The 20282-nt window shown below is 40.4% G+C and overlaps 2 protein-coding genes across 2 annotated transcripts; one reads left to right on the top strand and one right to left on the bottom strand.

Annotated features, from left to right (window-relative positions):
• Positions 1–1237: 1237 nt before the first annotated feature.
• LOC105055283 (protein argonaute 1A) lies at positions 1238–13263 on the top strand. The gene is made up of 23 exons (XM_029267636.2): positions 1238–1443; positions 4812–5518; positions 5611–5819; positions 5920–6069; positions 6160–6293; positions 7584–7693; positions 8107–8213; positions 8337–8475; positions 8639–8755; positions 9920–10027; positions 10149–10220; positions 10517–10639; positions 10744–10909; positions 11085–11206; positions 11287–11424; positions 11541–11683; positions 11801–11863; positions 11935–11998; positions 12096–12231; positions 12396–12469; positions 12594–12688; positions 12776–12807; positions 12916–13263. Exons 2-23 carry the CDS (start codon positions 4820–4822, stop codon positions 13128–13130), a joined length of 3216 nt encoding a protein of 1071 aa, XP_029123469.1. The 5' UTR covers positions 1238–1443; positions 4812–4819; the 3' UTR covers positions 13131–13263.
• Positions 13264–13392: 129 nt separating this feature from the next.
• On the bottom strand, positions 13393–18096 carry LOC105055284 (sucrose synthase 7). The gene is made up of 16 exons (XM_010937061.4): positions 17929–18096; positions 17677–17809; positions 17429–17583; positions 17150–17342; positions 16935–17053; positions 16624–16840; positions 16448–16543; positions 16172–16345; positions 15956–16072; positions 15632–15798; positions 15320–15544; positions 14889–15210; positions 14547–14791; positions 14319–14457; positions 14048–14231; positions 13393–13937 (listed from the first exon to the last, which is right to left on the bottom strand). The coding sequence occupies exons 1-15, from the start codon at positions 18030–18032 to the stop codon at positions 14091–14093; spliced, it is 2547 nt and encodes an 848-aa protein (XP_010935363.1). The 5' UTR covers positions 18033–18096; the 3' UTR covers positions 13393–13937; positions 14048–14090.
• Positions 18097–20282: the final 2186 nt, after the last annotated feature.

The raw sequence follows: 20282 nt of genomic DNA, 5'->3' as shown, positions 1-20282 counted from the left end.
CATTTATATGGTAAGATTGGGTCCAATACAATCATAAAACACTAGACCAATCCTACCATTTAAAAAAAAGAAAAGGGTTATAGCTCATTTGCTAAAAAAGTCAGATTCTTATCTAAAACAGAGTAGCGATAAGATGAAAATGGCTAAAGTTTAAAAGGTCACGCCAACCCTAGCCTCTCGCCTAATCGAACTGACCCAAAGTGCTCCACTACCCTCACCTAGTGCCCTCTCCATCCCCAACCCTTTTGAGCCCATCGAGGGGCGAGGCCCCCTCCCAAACCTGGTCCCTTTTCCCCATTTTTTTTTTTTAATTTTTCTTATTTAAGATATTTCCTTTTTTTTTCCCCGTCAACGTGTCGAAATCTGAGCTGTCTTGTAAGGTGTGGACCAATGGCTTTTGGCCAGCTCGTTGGAAGAAGCACCGGTACGGGTCCATGTGTCATTTAGCTAAAAATAAAATGATAAACTAACAGACAAATAAATAAATAAATAAATATGATATGATAGGATATTAGGGCTCGTTTACCGAGTGGGGGGCGCAGCGGCCGGTCACGTCCAGGCGATATCAGCGACGTGGGCCCACCACGTCTCGCCTCCACGAGGCAGCATGGACCCCACTCTCCGTCCGACGTGGCGATCCGTCCATCCGCAACGCGACGACTTCGCGTCAGCTCCGTGGTACCGCAGCCGAGACTTCCTGTCGCTCTTCTCTTAACACTAGCCGTCAGATCAGTGGACCCCACTCCTCCTTCCAATCATGACCGTCCGTCCATCTACCGATGCTCGAAATCAAGAGACGCCGTGGCGGTTCATATCCAGGCCCAGTCTAATATCGAGGCAAAATCTTACAAGTCTACTTGGACCGCGCCACCTCGTTGTCTGCACCGCGTATCGGTAAACCCTCCATCCAGAAATACCATTTGCAAAGACCATTTCGCAGTGGAGAATACAGCAGATCCGGTGGAAGCCAGGGTAAGTAGGGCCGCTCACCGGGGATGGGGGGGCCGGGCATGCGGGCGCCACGTGGCAACGGGAATCCGGACCGACGCCGCGGTCGGTCCGAACCGGGGTCTTGGAAGCCGGGGTAGAGAGGGACAGCCCCAAGGGGGCCCGTCCAGCGCTCTAGGTGGTCTTCCGGTTCGGACCGGAAATCTGGACCGATGCGGCGGTCGGGCCGGTCCTCGTGGGCTTGTTGGATTGCGGGACGCCCTAGCCTCTCTTTTAAATACCGGACGCGACGCTCTCCTCGCTTTGGCATTTTCTCGGCATCCCTGTGGGGGTGGGTCTCTATTTGGACTCTCCCTTGCTTTTTCTCTCTCCACCTACTGCTTAGCTTAGAGCTCTTTCGGAAAGAGAGAGAGGAGCGATAGAGAGCGGTTTTCCGAGGCGGTTTTCGGCGGAAGAAGCGGTTTCTGGCCTCCAGCACCCGGTTTGCAAGTCAAGGTATAGCGGTTTTCTCACTCTACTTCGCTTTTCTTCTTCGATTTCTCTGGTTTAGGGTTCATCGGATTATCGTAGATCGGTTCATCTGTTTTTTCTTTTTTTAGCTTTTTTTTTCGATCTAGGTGCATATCCTTGTGTTATTTTTTGAGCTTGTCCGGGACATTTTTGAAGGATGTATTGGATTTGAGAGATGCATGCTTATCGGTTTCGTTTATTTGTTTTTATTTTTGCTATTTTTTTAGTTTAATTTGGTGTTGGAATGGGGGATGGTGCGAGGAGACTGAGATCGAGCTCTTTTTGGCATTCTTGAAGCGCTAGCGGGTGAGATTTGGGGGCTTTTATGATGGATGTATCCTGGAATTTATAGTGTTTTCTTCAGTACGATCGGTTGTTTTGCTTTGTTTTCGAACTGTTTGTGATGGCAGAGACCAGTTTTGGTATTTTGTTTCTAATTCGGAGGACTGTAGATCCACCGATTTTTTCCCGTCTCGTGGCCTCTGGTCTTTTATCTCGTTTCCTTTTATTTTTTTTTTCAGGTTTGATTTTTTTTTTTTCATCCCTAGGGTTTTGGACGAACGAGTGTATCTACGCTGTTATCCTTCATACCTTTTTGATGTACTTTGGGGGTTGAGGTTTTGGATGCATCTGTCCCGAGTCTCTTCTTGTAATCTGTTAACCAAAGACATTTGTTATTTCTCTAGGTTTTACAACCATTCTCTGTTGTCTTTTTTGTTCTTTGTTCCTTTTTTTTTTTTGCTTTTTTTTTTGGGAGGTTCTTGTGGATTGGTTATGGATAGATAAGAGATCGGAGAACAGTGTAGCTTTGCAGTTTTTTGTGATTTGGTTATGGACAGATAAAAGATTAGAGAACGGTGTACCTTTGACCTGTTTCAGATGTCGCTGAGTTTTCATCTGTGTTTCTTTTTGTTTTTTCTAAAGAAAAAAATTAAGCTACCTTGTTAAGACTCACCTTTCAGTCATCATTTCTTTTATTTTTGTTCTTCTCCCTCACAGATAAATGTCTAAGCTATCCGCATTTTCTTATATTTTATGCATGATGTTTCTATTTCGATGTGTGCTTTTTTTATCAAATTCATTTTTGTGTACAATAGAGGAATTTTATTTTTTAGGCAGGTGTTTTTCTTCAGTGGAATCTGATTATGATAGTTTTGGAGCTTGCTTGGCTTTTTCTTTTTAAAGTGTTGCGATATTTGTTCTGTAGTTCTAGTGGAACTATCCTATCTAGATTACTGACGAACGAAATGATTATCCTCTCTGTATTGATTTTTGGTTTTGGACATTAAGATTTCCTTATTTTGATGGTATATGAATTATAACATTTACAGAGTTTTGTGGGATGCATACTTTTGCCAAATGTATTATTTCAGTTGTTTCAATAACCAGTTATTGATTTTTTTCGGTTCTTCATGGTTGTCTTTCATGTTTTGTAGTTTATGTCCTTGGTGTTTAATACAGCTGTCCCATTTGGATTGCCAATAAAGAAGTGAATATCTTCTTTGGAGTATTTTTGATATCAAACTATACCATTTGCTCTCTCCCAGCTTGTGTTTGAATAAACTGTGGATGGTTCGTGAACGTTCTGGCTAACCTTGTCCTATAAATTTTCTTCTGTGAGACCTGCTTTTATATCCTGTGAGATTTCGTGGTTAATTCTTGTGGTTGGTGTATCAGAGTTGCTATTTTGTAAGTATTCTATTTGGTCATTTGGGGGTACTTATCATCTATTATGCTGTTTCATGTTATAATTGTCGATTTTAATCATTTACTTATATGCATTGGCACATTTGCCATTTTGTAGGTAGCTCTATATTTTAGCTGCTTGTGTCTGTTTCAGTTGTTTCTGAGAACAATTTTAATAATGATTTTGAACATCTGCAGTTGTTTCTGAAGTGTGTGATTTATGCTGGTTGATTTTATTTGATAATCCTATTTGGATTACTGAGAAAGAATTGTTATCTTCTGCATATCTTTTTGCGAAAAAAGGATTTAGTTCATATGTGCTTTAGTTCAGTGTACCCCAGGAATGTTCTGAACTTAGGCAGGGTCACCCTCTGTGCAGTAAATTCTCTTTAAGGTGGAATATGCAAATTTCTTTAAAATCTGCTGCTATATGCCAGACAATCCTTTCAAATCTAGCGAAGAATGTACCATATTCTTGCTGTTTTGGGAACAATTTATAGGGTTTTCATGTGTATATCCCTAGGCATTTTGTATTATTTCATGTAATATACGAATGCATTTTATTATTCATACTTGCTTGCATTCAATATTGCCAGTTGTGCTCAGTAATGATTCTATACTGCAGACCTTTTTGGTTTTCATTGTCTTCTGTTCTCTGTGTCTCTTAGGCACCTTGACATGAACTCTTATTATAAATAGACTCACATCAGGTTATTTCACCTAGCAAGCAAAAGTATCACGGATATTTGCCTATGGGTGCTCATGGAAGGGCAACACAAGATTAATGATGGAAGTTTTTGTTCATTAGATAGGGCTTTGTTATTTCCAGTTTTTTCAACTACTTAAGCTATGGCTGGTATTGTTTCTACGTTAAAAAAAATGGAAATGGGAAATCTTTTTCCATTTTATTTTCAGATTTCCAACAATAGAAAATATGTTTGGTTCTCGCTCCTTTTTTTTTAAATGATAGAACCATAGGAGAAAGGCCATGGTGGTAGACGGGAGCATGGAACCGAGCAAGCACCAAGGGGGGGGGGGCGCACTTGGGGACAATGGAACGGGAGCTACTCAAACGGCAGCACGTTCAACTAGACCTATGGATGCTGTGAATGGAGGGATGCCAGCATTCCTAAGGGAACGAACAAAAGGATGAATGCCGGTAATGAACGAATGGATGCTGGGAAGAGGTGGTGGCACTGAGGAAGGCAGTGAGGTTGTGGAGGAAGTCATCAGAGAGGCAGGTGGCACAGGATCGGGAGGTTGAGTGGGGGGATGAGAGAGGGGTGAAATCCCACTTTTAAAAAGTGGTAGTGAATAATTTTCACTTCTACTTTTTCTAAAAATAATTAAATTTATTTTAAGAAAAACAGAAATAGGGTAACCAAACATGTTTTCTAAATCGGATTCTGTGCTGTTAAAAAAAAAGAAACAAGAAAATGATACCAAACAGAGCCTTGGTGTAGATTATTGTATTAGACTGCAGTAGTTGGGTAGGGCTTTGTTATTTCCAATTTTTGCAATTGCTTGGTGTAGGCTATTGTAGCATATTTTAGTTATTTTGCTGTCATTTTTGTCAAGGATTGTATGCATGTGTCTTTATATCTATGCTTTGTTCTATTTAGTTTACATGCATGTGTATGTATGTTTATATGTTATTCTATTTGCAGTTGCACAAATGGTGAGGAAGAGAAGGACTGAACCTTCGGGTTCTGGGGAGAGCTCACAATCTGCAGAGTCTAGTGGCAGTGGTGGGCGTGGTGGGCCCCAGCATCCAGCTGAAAGGGTTCCAGCTCAGCAGCAACAAGGAGGGCGGGGTTGGGGACCAGCAACCCAACAGCCTCAACAAGGAGGTCGTGGCAGAGGATACTATCAGGGACGAGGTGGTGGAGCACAGCCTCGTGGTGGAATGGCACCACAACAGCAAGGTGGCGCAGCATCTGAATACCAGGGCCGTGGCGGGGCATTTCCTAGAGGTGGAATGCAGCCCCAGCAGCATTATGGTGGCCGCAGGGGAGGTGGAAGTATGGCTGGTGGACATGGCCCCTCTGCAGGTCCGTCAAGACCACCAGCACCCGAGCTGCACCAAGCAATGCAAGCTCCATATCAAGCTGCCCAAGCTTCCTCATCGCAGGCAAGTTCATCAAGGCAGCCAGAGATGTCTGCTGCTCAGATGACTCAACAGTTCCAAGAGCTCTCTGTTGAGGGTGAACCTACACCTAGTCAGGCAATCCAACCTGTGGTCCCACTGGCATCATCAAGCAAGTCTCTGAGGTTTCCACTGCGCCCTGGGAAAGGGAGCTTTGGTGACAAATGCGTGGTGAAGGCAAATCATTTCTTTGCTGAGCTACCTGACAAGGATCTTCATCAGTATGATGTGAGCTTGCCTCTAAAATGTCACGTAAATCTATTATAGTTCTTATCCATATTTTTCCAATGGACTTGTAATTTTTTGTCGTATTCAATCAGGTCTCAATCAAACCAGAAGTTACCTCCCGTGGTGTGAACCGTGCAGTGATGGAACAGCTAGTCAGATTATATAGGCAATCTTATTTAGGAGGCCGTCTTCCAGCCTATGATGGCAGGAAGAGCCTTTACACAGCTGGTCCACTGCCGTTTACCTCTAGAGAGTTTCAAATTGCTTTAATAGATGAGGATGATGGTTCCGGCACTGAAAGGTCCTATTGTTCAGAGCACTAATATATCTTTGGAGGATATGTTTATTTCTAATTTTATTATGTGGCTGATTGAATCATTAAATTTAATCCTATTCTTCAGGCGGCAGAGGACCTTTAATGTTGTTATCAAATTAGCTGCACGTGCAGATCTTCATCACCTAGAAATGTTTTTAGCTGGGAGGCAAGCAGATGCTCCCCAAGAAGCTCTTCAAGTGCTTGATATTGTGCTGCGTGAGTTGCCTACTACAAGGTATCTTCCTTGTGCCTGATGTCCCACGTAGTGCTGCTCTTGTATTTGCTGAGCATTGAAAATAATGGCACGCCTTGTGATCGTTTACAGATATTCACCTGTTGGTCGGTCGTTCTATTCTCCTCATCTAGGGAGAAGGCAACCACTTGGTGAGGGATTGGAGAGTTGGCGTGGTTTTTACCAGAGCATTCGCCCCACTCAAATGGGCTTGTCACTAAACATTGGTACTAACACTCCTCTTTCTCTTAGTATGTGCCTTCATGCCTTTGAGATTCAAACATGTTGTTTGACAACCCAGATAAACTGTAATTCAGACTTGTATTAATACTAAGTAAAATTCAGTTTTGAGCTGTAAAATTGTGTTGATGCTTAAAAGGTAATTACTAGCTTATATTTCAGAAGAAATTTGCAACATCATAGCATGCATTCTATGTGTTGGTCATATCAAGTGAGGCAAGCACGACATGCATACCTAGTAGTTTCTGTTCAGTTGTTTATCATGAAACTACATGGGTGCCTTCTTATGAGGTTTATATGTCAGGGATTGCATATATGAACTTCTGCAGCATGTGTGGTGGCATGAGATTTCTTTAATACTTATTTACAATAAGAGTTTCTATATAATTTCACTTTAGATGAATTGATAACAGTTTGCCTGTACCAAGCAACTTAAATGTGAAGGATGGGAGGACTGCTGACAATTTATATGAAATTACATCTAGTTCAAATGATATTTTGTTATTCTATGACCAACAAGAAAAATGCTTTTGTGTGTATGACCAATAAAAAAAAATGCTTGTGTGTGTGGGTGTGGGGGGTGCATGCGTGTTGGTGGGTGCGTGGGTGTGGGTTTGTGGGTGTGCGTGTGCGCGCACTTACAAAATCTTGAATGCTTTATCCATTTCACGTCACATCCACTGCAGCATTATTCATCCTCTGGATGTTATGAGCCTTATGAATCTCAAAAAATGTGTTTTTGCATAGTACAGAGAAAGCACCACAACATGTGTTCGATGAGCTTCTAAGGGAAAGTAGAATGTATGGTGTGCAATATACTCTGTTTCTCCACATTGCATCTGTAGGCCTTGTTTTATGCTTGCATGTTTAATATCTACTTTGAGGTTGAAGGCATCACAGATCTTGTTATTGGAGAGTTATTTGTATGAGATAGTTGTGTTAATATGTATATGATGCTTTCTTAATAATAAATAGTCTGAGAGTGCAGAAATTTTATGTTCAATAGGCTTCTAAGAAAAAGCAGCATGAATGGCATGCGGTATGCTGTGTCCACATTGCGTGCATTGTTTTCACTTTATGGGTGCATTTTTACCATCTACTTTTAAGTTCAAAACATCACAAATCTTGATATGGGGAGTTAATTTGTATTTTGTTAATATGTATAGTAAATTTTCTTAAGAATAAACTATATGGTGCATATGAATTTATTTCTTTAAACCACACGGTTGTTGCACATTTTCTTTTCACTCCAGTTAATTTTCACTCTCCTTTTCCAGATATGTCATCTACTGCATTCATTGAACCACTGCCTGTCATTGACTTCGTCACCCAGCTTTTAAATAGGGATGTCCAAGCAAGGCCACTGTCTGATGCTGACCGTGTGAAGGTCTTCTTCTGAGCTTTTCTTTTCTGTCTTTTTTGTAATTATGCTTTTTTACTTTCTTTTTGATGTGCAAAGACAGCTCAAAACAAAGTTGTTTGGGTTTTGCAAAATCTTTGCAGGTTGCTTTTATAGTTATTACTTGAAAGTGAAACTTATACCTTCCTCCTATAAGAGTGGACTGAACCTGAACATTTCGATATTCAAGTTTAGGTTGATATTGTTTTTGCCTTCTTTTAGATAAAATTTTGTAGCATTTTGAATCCTTATTTGTTACTAATTGATTCCATTTAGGGGATTTTAATTATATCAATAATTAAGAGCAGGTAGCATTCCCTTTTTAAAAAAAGAGTTTGTGGTGTTTGATACCATGTTGTGGTGTTATCTCATGATCTTACTGTTGTCTATACCTATACCAGATCAAGAAGGCTCTTAGAGGAGTGAAGGTTGAGGTCACTCATCGTGGGAATATGCGCAGGAAATATCGCATATCTGGTTTAACATCACAGGCAACTAGAGAACTAACGTATGGAATTGCCCTCTCGTAGCATTTTAACTGCTGCTATTAGTTTTCTTGAGAATGCCATTAGTAGATTGCTGACCTGAGTTTTATTTGTTCGATCTCTTTATCATGGAAACATGTGAACAGCTTCCCTGTTGATGAAAGAGGTACTATGAAGTCCGTTGTGCAGTACTTTCAGGAGACCTATGGTTTTACTATCCAGCACACCAATTTGCCTTGCCTGCAAGTCGGTAACCAGCAGAGGCCAAATTATCTGCCTATGGAGGTGAGTTTTCATATGCTTTTGTATTGTATGGAAAAGACTTGTTTGTTCATTTTTTTGGGGATTATGATTATTTCTTTGTTTGTAAAAAGACATTTTCAGTCTCCTAGTAAAGATTTCATGGTAATCTTCCCTTTTTCTTTCTTTTACTGTGTATTGTTTTTAGGTTTGTAAGATAGTGGAGGGGCAGAGATATTCAAAGAGGTTGAATGAGAGGCAAATAACTGCTCTTTTGAAGGTTACATGTCAACGTCCTCAGGAACGTGAGCGTGATATCATACAGGTGATGCGTCTGGATTGATTTCATTGATCACTTCCAAAAGCTCTCCCTTGATTTTCTTTTTGATAAAAATGCCTCGTTTTATCTGTTAGCATAGTTATAGTCTAGGAAGCAGGGATACTTGAGAAATCATATGCTTTGATAATGAATGTGTATCAGATATTATTACTCCTTGGGTGCTTCTTCGGAACATGTTCTAGACTAATATCAAGTATCTTATTTTTCAAAATTCTAAAAAACACATTTCACAGATTTCTTGGTTACAATCTAGATGTTTCCCCATCCAAACATGAGGGAAAGGATGTTTTCTTTTTCTAATGTAAACCTTCTAAATGTGAAAGGTCAATTTTGAAGGTTATGATGTTGCTTTTAAAATTTGAATTATGGTTTGTTGTTGCGTTTGAATGATAACTAAGTGATCAGCTTGTAAAAGTTGATGCTGTTGTTTAATGTATTGATTATGTTATTTTGATAGCCTTACGTGCTTTCTAGATGCTATGCATGCGCACATGTCTATGTTGTTCTGCACATATGTATGTATGTATGTATGTATGGAGTTTATCATGTGTTGTTATATCTTTTATATGTTTGTAATTTAACTTGCTTTTTAATTCATTTTATAGCTTGTATGTATGAGTTTATCATGTGGATAATCTATACAATGTTGTACCATAGCTTGTATTATCCATGCGTCAGTTGTTGTTATATCCTTTATATGTTTGTAATTTAACTTGCTTTTTAATTCATTTTATAGCTTGTATTATCCATGCGTCAGTTGTTGTTATATCTTTTAGAGTTTATCATGTGGATAATCTATACAATGTTGTACCATAGCTTGTATTATCCATGCATCAGTTGTTGTTATATCTTTTATATGTTTGTAATTTAACTTGCTTTTAAATTCATTTTATTGTGGAGCTTTGTACATTGGCATTTCCACATTGCTATGCTGCTGTTTTATTTCTTTGTTTCCACTTTAACCACAATTCGACTTATAATATCCATGGCTTTTGATTATCATGATGTTCACATTGTATTTCATTGATACATGATACACTACATGTTGGTTTTCTTCTGTTGTGTTTTTCTTCAAATGTTAATGTAAACATTGTATAGAATAATTATAAGAAAAAAATTATCATGTTAAAACATCTCTTTTGTCCTCAGACGGTTCATCACAATGCTTACCACAATGACCCTTATGCAAAAGAATTTGGCATCAAGATCAGCGAGAAACTTGCATCAGTTGAAGCACGGGTTTTACCTGCTCCCTGGGTGCGTGGAACAAGCAAATTAATTTCTTGTTGGAATAACTTTTTGGCAATGCCACAATGCAGTCTTTCTGATTTTGATGACTTTTCCATCTATTATTGATTGCATTTTGTTTGATCTGCAGCTTAAATACCATGACACCGGTAAAGAGAAGAACTGCTTGCCAAGGATTGGCCAGTGGAATATGATGAATAAGGTATCGCAAATAAACATTGCACTAACATGAAATGGTTTTGGTACATGTTAATCATAACTGCTATTCCTTTTATGGTTGAGACATTTTTCATTAATGAACATGACCTTAGCAACTAGCTTTTCTTTGTACATTAACCCCCTTCTATCAATCAGAAATGAGTGCTGCCATGAAACTTTATGGTTTGTGCTTGTAGCCATGTCATCTTTCATGCAAGAAATTTAAGCATGCCATAATAATTATATTATATGATTGTATTATTGGACTGCCTTCTGCCTTACAATCCGAGTCTAATGTAGAAAATGGTGAATGGTGGGAGAGTGCAAAATTGGACGTGCATCAATTTTGCACGTAATGTGCAAGAAAGTGTTGCCCGTGGATTCTGTCACGAGCTTGCTCAGATGTGCCAGATATCTGGGATGGTATATACCCTTGATTATCTTGTTTGATTTACATGTTTTAGATATCTTTTATCTGTTGTACATAATAACATTCACCTTGATACCGCCATTTGAACTTTATACAGGAATTTTCTATAGAACCTGTACTTCCTCCATCAAGTGCACGGCCGGATCGAGTGGAAAGAGCTCTAAAAGAACGCTATCATGATGCAATGAGCGTACTCCAGCCCCAGGGCAAAGAACTTGATCTACTTATTGTAATATTGCCTGACAATAATGGTTCTCTGTATGGTATTCATCCCACGTTGCCCTTCTTTTTTGATTTGACTTATATACGCCTGTTTGTTTGTCAACTTTGAGATTTTAATTATCTTGGTCCCATGTTATGGATTCTTTTGATTAGTTCCCAGATCATCGAGTTTTTATCATGATATCATATTTGGCTGCTGCTTTGCCTTCATGTCAGGTGATCTAAAACGAATCTGTGAGACCGATCTTGGATTAGTGTCTCAGTGTTGTTTGACCAAACATGTTTTCAGAATGAGTAAGCAGTACCTGGCAAATGTTGCTCTCAAGATAAATGTGAAGGTGCGTATGCTCTCAGGCTCCTTTCCTTCCTTTTTTCCTCAAATCTATTCCACAACTTGACAAGATTGTTTTGATGAAAGGTGGGGGGTAGGAACACAGTCCTCATGGATGCCTTGACAAGGCGGATACCTCTGGTTAGTGACAGGCCTACCATTATTTTTGGTGCTGATGTGACGCATCCTCATCCTGGGGAGGACTCCAGTCCCTCTATTGCAGCTGTAAGATGATCCCTTTTCCTGCAGGAGACGTGTTAACATTTTATTTTTTTTTCTGAAAAAGCATGTTTTGGTTATATGACTATATGCTCATCTTAGTTCTCTTTGTTATCCTCCAGGTTGTAGCTTCTCAAGACTGGCCAGAGGTGACCAAATATGCTGGATTAGTTAGTGCTCAGGCTCATCGTCAAGAGTTGATTCAAGATTTGTTTAAAGTTTGGCAAGATCCTCAACGTGGAACTGTCACTGGTGGCATGATAAAGTATGGATTGGTTGTGTTGATTGATGTGATATCTTGTCACTTAGGAGTAGTTGATTGTATCTTTTGCATCCTGAAGTTCATTTGGGGGGAAGTCATATAACATCACTGAATGTGCAGGGAGCTTCTAATTTCCTTTAAGAAGGCTACTGGGCAAAAGCCACAGCGAATTATATTTTACAGGTATGATCCTTGGATGATTTTCCTTGATGCTTTTCTGTTGTGCAGAATTACTGATGGTGCTGTCTTTGCAGGGATGGAGTTAGTGAAGGGCAATTTTATCAAGTTTTACTGTATGAGCTCGATGCAATTCGGAAGGTGTTGCATTTGGACATCACTGTAGTCAGATCTTTATCCAGTATCGCTAACTCATTGGTTGTCTAATGTGATTCATTTCTTTTTGAAATTGTCTCAGGCATGTGCTTCTCTAGAACCAAACTATCAGCCGCCTGTAACTTTTGTGGTGGTTCAGAAACGCCATCATACCAGGCTGTTTGCAAACAACCATCGTGATCCTTACTCGGTTGATAAGAGTGGAAACATACTACCCGGTAAGTTCCTTAAATTACAAATGATCGAGCTAAATGATGTCATCCTGACATGTTCCCCATTTTTTTTTTCTTTTTTATTTTTTTGTGATTTTCAATTGCTTTTTTTTTTTTTTTGTTATTCTAATCAATGTTGATCTGATTGTTGTCATCCTTATAAATTGCAGGTACTGTTGTTGATTCTAAGATTTGCCATCCAACTGAGTTTGATTTTTACTTGTGCAGTCATGCTGGCATTCAAGTATATTTCCTCCTATCTTTGCAACTTTTTTTTTTATTGTTTGTATATTCATGTTTTTATGTATTTTTCAGTTCCCCCTGATTGATATTGAAATAGTAACTATATGCGATGTTATATTTGTAAGGGTACAAGCCGTCCTGCTCATTATCATGTCTTGTGGGATGAAAACAAATTCACTGCTGATGCTTTGCAAACTCTTACGAACAACCTTTGCTACACGTGAATCTCTCTCTATTCCTGGTGTTTCCTCTTTGCCATGGTGTCAATTCGTAATATATTTGACTAAATTCTTGATTGTTTTTGCAGCTATGCAAGGTGCACCCGCTCTGTATCTATTGGTAAGTTGCTAGTTTCCAGTCCTTGCTATTGGTTTATTGTTTCCCGGGGGCTAGGAATGCGCATCCAGCGTCCCATGTCTGATGATTGGTGCATCTTTTCTTTAACAGTGCCGCCTGCATACTATGCTCATCTGGCTGCCTTCCGGGCCCGCTTTTATATGGAACCAGAGACATCAGATAGTGGTTCTTTGGCAAGTGCAGCTGCAGCTGGTCGTGGGGCGCCTGCTGGTGGACCACGCAGTACTCGGGTCCCTGGTAGCGCATCTGTGAGACCCCTTCCCGCTCTAAAAGAAAATGTCAAGAGAGTCATGTTTTATTGCTGAGCCATATAAAAACACTGGCTTCCGACTGTTCCTGCTTAATTAAAGTTGACCGGTACCCTTTCTGTTTGCCGTACTCGTTACACTTCATGGTTTTGTGACATAATGCTTAATGCATGTTTGAGATTCTTGTTAAGTTTTATGGACCTTCTGGTGGCATAAAGTATATTCTAAATATTGCAACCGTTTGCACTCCCAATGAGAATTAAATTAGGTTGGTGCCATATACGCGGCTAGGTGGTTTATGAAGGTTTTGCTGCCATTTTAGCCATTTTAGCCATAGCTGCTTGCACTCCCAATGAGAATTAAATTAGCCACAGCATTTTCCGTTTGGAAATGTCATCCAACACCTGGAATGCTGAGGCCTTATCCTGGCCCCTATTTTTGGGGATGGCGCCCGAAGTACACCCAACTGTTTTGGAACTAAGTCTGTTTAATGTTCCCTTATGTTTCACTAGTGCCGAAATTGTCTTGCCATCTGGTTCGGGGGAACCGATCTGTTATTTTGCCTAGGTTTCTGGACTTTGTGCCATGTTCTCCTGCATGCACCTTTGGGCACTGCTTTGCAATGGCTCCCTCATGTGGATGGTATTTTTGATCCGGTCTTATTGCTCATAAACCTTGCTGCTACAATATCTCATTCGTTTACAGGTGTTTGAAATCCAGACGCATAACAGGTTTGGGGTACGGATAAAATCATTCAAGTATAAAACATCCATTCGGCAGGTATTTTGCTGCTACTCTGTTTAAGAAACACTTCTGGTGGCTCTTCTATGGGGAGCTTTTGGGGTGAAGCAGTCCCTTGTAACCCTGAGAGCATGCGGAAATCAGTGATCGTCTTAGCAACCCATAATATTTCATTGTGTAATAAAAGCGAGATCAATGAAACCATTGAGATTAGAGGAATCCTGGAGTCTCACCTTCGCATGCGTGATTGTCTGTAGTGGTTCCAAGGAGGAGTTGTTAGTGACCTTTTCGCTTGAACATCCCTAGTATATTTCTAAAGAGTCGGCAAACTGGCCTTTCTTCTGGCTGAGGTTTTGTTACAACCTTTGGTGGGGCCGGCTCCTGAGCTTGATCACTTACTAGGAGAACCGTTTTGGCCTGCCAATAAGGGAAAAATTGTATTACAAATAGCAAAAATTCTATCAATCCATTTATTTATTTACTGAATCTTCCTTTCCGGCTCACCAAATTTCTGAACTGGAGATTGTAGAGCAGCTGGATATATCGCTGTTTGGCTTGCTTCTCATCCTTGTTCAGTTGCCTCCAGAAGCCGTAGACTGATCCCATGTTCAATACCCTGGTTGCATAAATCTTCCATGTGTAGCTGTCATAACAACATATTCTTTTGTCAATTACTACATCATGATTAGCAACATATTGTTCTCATCTAGTCATCTTGCTGATTGATATTACCATTCATATATCCGTTGGAGTCCAGCTGTCGACACCATAGTCCAGTAAGTGCTGTCCTCCCGGCATTTCTCAAAGAAATCTGCAATCTTGTTGCTAGATTCCTCTCCATTGTAGGGATCAATATGGAAACCAGAAACCCCATCAACAATGATCTCTGCCGGTCCTCCTTTGTTTGTGGCAAAGGTCGGCAGGCCACAGTTCATTGCCTCTATGACTGTGAGTCCAAATGCTTCATACAAAGCAGGCTGAAACAAAGACAGGCAGCAGAGAATGTTCTTTGTCATAGATAAATTAGGTATAATTTAGGCGACAGTAGCGACTCTGGAAAATTATAAATCAAACCTGAATAAATGCTCCCTTGGTATCGGCAATGCAGCGGTATATCTCACCATTTCGAGCCCGATCAGTCTGCGCCTTTATCCATCTTATCTGACCTGTCAATTGGTACTTCTCAATCAGCGCATGCATCTTCTTGATCTCGTTGATCTCTTCCCTGTCTTTTGATTTTGCAGGGTCAAAGAAACCCCCGACCACAACGAGGTTCACGAGGTCCCTCAGCCTCTTATTCTTCCCGTACCATTCAACCAGCCCAGTTAAGTTCTTGATTCTGTCAAGCCTCGCCATTGAGAAGATGATGGGCTTATTTTTGTCTGCAAGATGTCCTCTGTTTCCACTCATAGAATTATGTAACATTAGAATTCAATCTTCCTTTCAGACCAAGAAAAAAAAGAAAGAGGAGCTACTTGTGCTCTTCCTAGAATTTTGAAACTTACATGTGTTCATCATTATCTACTTTGCTATACAACAGCTCCTCGATGGCAGGATGAAATGAAGTCAGGCGCTTCTGTTTCTGCGTGTAGGGGAAGTAGAGGGATTGATCGGCTCCGGGAGAAGCTATATTAAACTTAGGATCGAACACATTGATGCCCGAGACGAACCGACATAGCCCTGGAAGTGTAAACGCATAATGGCTCTCATATTGCCCAGGCTTATCCTTGCTGCATGATGAAAACATTTCAAGCCTTGACTCACGAACACTTACAATTTGGAGCGAATAAATAATCACCGATTGACGATATACTTACGTTCCAGCGATTTCTTGGAATGTACTTGTTATGATGAAATCAGTAGTATTCATGGAAATCATGTCAGCAGTGAATTGGCATGAGAAGTGGTACTTTCCATCCAATTCCTTCCACTTGACATCAGAATCTTCATATTTTGTCTTTTCAAGGGCATGTGCAATGGTTCCCTAGTTTGTCATGATATGTCCATATCATTATCAATTTTTGAAGCAGAATAAAATCACATTCTACTCTTTGAGATCCTTTCCTTCTATATTTAGTAACTAGCTTTCAAGCTCATTCTGATGTTGCATGGACCAGAAGAGATGATAATAGCATCATTACCTGAGTTACTCCTAGTTTGGTTGCCACAAGAGAAGCCACCAGGTTTCCATCAGTGTAATTCCCGATTATCAGGTCTGGTTTTCCTTGCAGGTGGTCAAGAATTTTGGCAGCCGCATCCTGAGGACCCACAAACTCGATAACTGATTAATCAATCAAAACATTCCCTTTTAAGGAAGCTACAGATCCTAAGATAAAAACAGGATCTCAATTGCATGCCTGAGCATATCTCTCGAGGTAAGGATATATATCAAAACGAGAAACCCACTGCTGTAAAACTCCATGATCTCTCTTAAATGGAACCCGAAGGATGTATGAGTGCTTGGTGTCGAGAATTGGCTCGAGTTCCTGGTTGCATTTAGTTCCCCGGGCTTCTGGTATTAGCCTAGTCACCTGCAATCACCTCCATTGTTGCTTTTCGTTCCCTCACTAATTGTCATTCCATAGTTTTTCACTTGAATGAATCTTACCAAAATTTGCACCTTCTTAACTTACCACAAGAATTTGAGGTGGTACATTCAACCCTTGTTGCTTGATTCTGAGGAGCAGTTCCTCTTCGAAGGCTTTTACTTGATCCAGGATGTAAACAACCTGCAGAAAAAGAAAGAGTTTAGGAAATATCATTCAAATTTTCTAGTTTGTTTCCTTCATTTGTGGATTGAATTCTATACCTGCCCACCAGTATCAGGCAAACCAAGAACATCTGCCTGTCCGAAATAGCCATGGGGAGAGAAGATCACGATGTTAAAAATGGTAGGGACTCTACTGAAAAATTTCTCCATGTTCACAGGATCTGGTGCTTGAAGAACCTCAGACAGGCAGTGCAGGCTCTCCTTAACCCTTTCAGCAGTATCACCCCATCCCTTCTCCAGTCCCCACTCCTGAAATCTGTGGGACAAAAAAGAGCATGTGAAGAGAGCGCAAGTTTGAACCTTCTTTTATTGCGTTTGAAGCCTTTGTTTAAGATAAACAGCAGAATCACCTTTGCTCAAACTTTTGGAATGGTGTGTTTTTGTGAATTCCACTGACAAACACCTCAGCCACAAGCAGAGCTGTCTGGAGTTTGTTCACAGTGTCCAAGGTGTTATTAATCATTAATTTCTGCAGAGTCAAAAGAAATTGTAATCAGTCAGAATCTTTAAACTACTTGGTTATCATAAGTTGGCACAAACTCTTCTTTTGCTTCCAAATTCTCACTTCTCCACAACGATCAAGGGCGAGTAAGTAGTCCAACAATGGCTTCATGCTCTCGGGCGTCTCATTCAGTTTCGATGACAAGAATCTGCATATGAACTGTGTGCCATTCCCTATGGATGATGGTAGGGTGAGGTGAGGTGTTGCTAAATCAAAGGCTCCAAAATCCACTTCTAACGCATGTTCATCCTTTGCCCTGCAATCCATGAATTACATGATTGTGAACCTTCTAAGGATCGAATCCAGATTATGTTTTGATCTGCTGATGATTAAGAATGATACCATTGCTCATCATATATTATTTCTTTCGATCTTAAGTATTCCGAAGGAGTGATCGCTTCGACTGTTAGATCCTCCGAATGGACCTTGACATACTCCCATATTCCGGGATGCGGCCTGACGGCAAATGCTACGATCGGAGGAAGGACGACGGCTTCCTGCCATTATGACATCACAAATTGAATTGACTTTGTTTGTTTAGATCCAAAAACCGACAGTATTTGCAGCAATGAATAGAATGAGCAAGCAACCTGTGTGCAACAAATGATGTAACCAAGGAAGCCTTCCATGAGCCTGTCCTTCTCGGACTTATCGTCCATCGACTTCTCCAACTCTGCCATCAATTCCTGGTTCTTCATAATCCTCTTACCCTTGGAGACATACCTAATTTCCCATTTGGGAGATGATGAAGACATCATCAAAAGTCGATATGGTATGCGAAGATATGAAAACTTGAAATAGAAGATTATTTGATCAATGGATATTGGAGAGTATATGCATACCTTGAAAAGCATCGTTTCATGTGGTACCGGCTCTGCCTCAAAGCTTCTGGCATGCTCTCAGCTATGCTGTCTGATCTCTTGAAGCTCATCGAAGGAGAAGCCATTGTGGAAATTTGGGTGCTGCCTAAAGAATTCAGCTAGATTCAAGCTCAAAAGCCTGCAAAGAAAGCTAAGGTCTGGTTTGCATAGATTGCTGAAGATAGGAATTTATAGCAAATGGTGGCAACTTTTTAACTGTTTGATTTGGATTGCAGACATGGATTTCTGTTACTTCACCGGCAGAAAGTCGGAATATGAGACTTCCTCGCTGGAGAAAATGGGGCCAGGGAGAAGCTCAAACCGGAGAAGAAAGCACAATGCACACAGAAGTGATCCTAAAGCAAGATGGAAGGCAAGAAAGGCATACTCCACAAGCTGGGAGATTCTTTGTTTGGTTCTCGAAATCTTTGACTCCCCCGTACCCCAGTTCCCTGAAAAAGAATAAAGTTTTGGTGATTGCCGAGGATTGGAATTTTTTGATTTGTTTTGATTTTACTACGTGTGTGTATGTATATATATTTTATTTCAAAAAGTTGGCCAAGGTTTCTTTGCTTGCCGTCAGTTCTATAGCATTTTGACCGTTGCTTTATTAAACTTTAAAAAGAGAACCTACCGGAAACATCCACCAAAAAAAAAAGGAAAGAAACTAAAAAGGCTACGTTCGTGGCAGTTAATCAGATTCGATGATCTAAAAGTTGGATCACGTCTCTGGTAGCCATCTTTACCGGTCATACTATAAACTCAACTATTTTATTGTGTGGATGGGTTATATGAGGGGACCACATATGGTGTTGGTGCTTTTTTTTTTTTTTTTTTTGGGTACGATACTGTTTGTGCCGTTACGCGCTGGCTCATGCAGCTAAAAGGAATATCCCTTTTTTTCCTGTGAAGAATAGGGAAAAAGCCTAACGAGATCAATTGAAGTCAAGGTTTCAATAACGGTATTATTCCCTTGTGGGTTATGACATAGCTCTGAGGAACTCTTATCGACCGTTGGAACAGCCATGCTTTGCCCCATCTTATGCAATTTGGAATTGCCCCGTCCTGTGCACTTTGGAATTCTGTTAATGCCACAACTAAGAGTACTGCTATGTGTACCCCAGCAAGTACCCTAGAAAGGTCCACAACGGTTAGGTGATCCATTAGGGCTTTAATGCCCATTTTGTGCCCGGCGGACAAAGACCTAGCCCAAACATGGTCTAGGTATGTGCTAGGGTACGGAAAGTTTTTTTTTTTTTTTTTTTTTTTTTTTCCGACTTAAAACAATGACTGCTATAACAAGTGTCAAAACTGTTGGTTTCTATTTTCATAATTATACAAATAATTGTTAATATTTGCAAATAATATTCGAAAGAAAATATCATTAAATAAAATAAATTTTTAAAACTAAATAACGTATGAAATTAAAGATGTGTCCCTAAAATATGTCATGAACACTATCCTAAGAACGAATTTCATCATCATGCAAGTACCCAATGAGATTGTACCTAACGTACAAAAAGTTTATCTTAGCCCAAAATATCTTATCATGAGAATGGTCGCATGAAGGCCTGACCCAAGGACTTTTCAGTTGCCAATGGAAATTGTAACACCCGGCCATTGGGCCTTAAACCCAAAAGTTAAAAAAAAAAAAAATTGAAGAAGACTCCCTGCGGTAGTCTTCTTCCATCATCGATGACTCTTAATCGGAGTCGGAGAGGCCACTGGAGAGGAGTCAAACTCCTCTCCTCCGGCTCTATTTAAGGGGGAGACCCTTCTCCCTTCTTCCTACCAAAGAATCCTAGAGCGAAACGGCAAAGATCGCTGGAAATCGTTCGCCAAAATCGTCACCGTACTTGCCGCAATTCTTCACCGGAGAGGTCGCCGGAGCTCGAGGTAAGTATATGGTTCTCTTCCTCTCTTCTCTTCCTTCCATTCCGTACCAATGTGTACGTTCGTCGGGGATCGGAGTTGTCGGATTTTATCGTGGGAGAGATTTCGATTTTTTCTGGTTTTCGAGCGTCGATGGTCGTCGCCGGCCATCGATTTGGGTTCCTTCGGATGGCGGTGCGCTCTCTTCCAGCTGCCGACCATTTTCGTGCCAGTCGACCGTCGGTCGGTCAACCTTATGAGGGGACCATTCGGTCTCCTGTTTCACCTATTTTCACCCATGGGGGGCCACGGGAAGAAGTAAAAGAAGGAAAAAAAAGAAAAAAAAAGAAAAAATAAATAAATAAATAAATATGAGAGAATTTTTCTCTCTCTCTTCAGCCTAAATCATTACTTTCTCTCTCTAGAATTGAATTTTCTCTCTCTACTTTCTCTCTCTAAAATTT

Source organism: Elaeis guineensis, chromosome 12 (assembly GCF_000442705.2).
Source record: "Elaeis guineensis isolate ETL-2024a chromosome 12, EG11, whole genome shotgun sequence".
Taxonomy (NCBI): domain Eukaryota; kingdom Viridiplantae; phylum Streptophyta; class Magnoliopsida; order Arecales; family Arecaceae; genus Elaeis; species Elaeis guineensis.
This window is presented reverse-complemented; position numbering and strand designations above follow the sequence as displayed.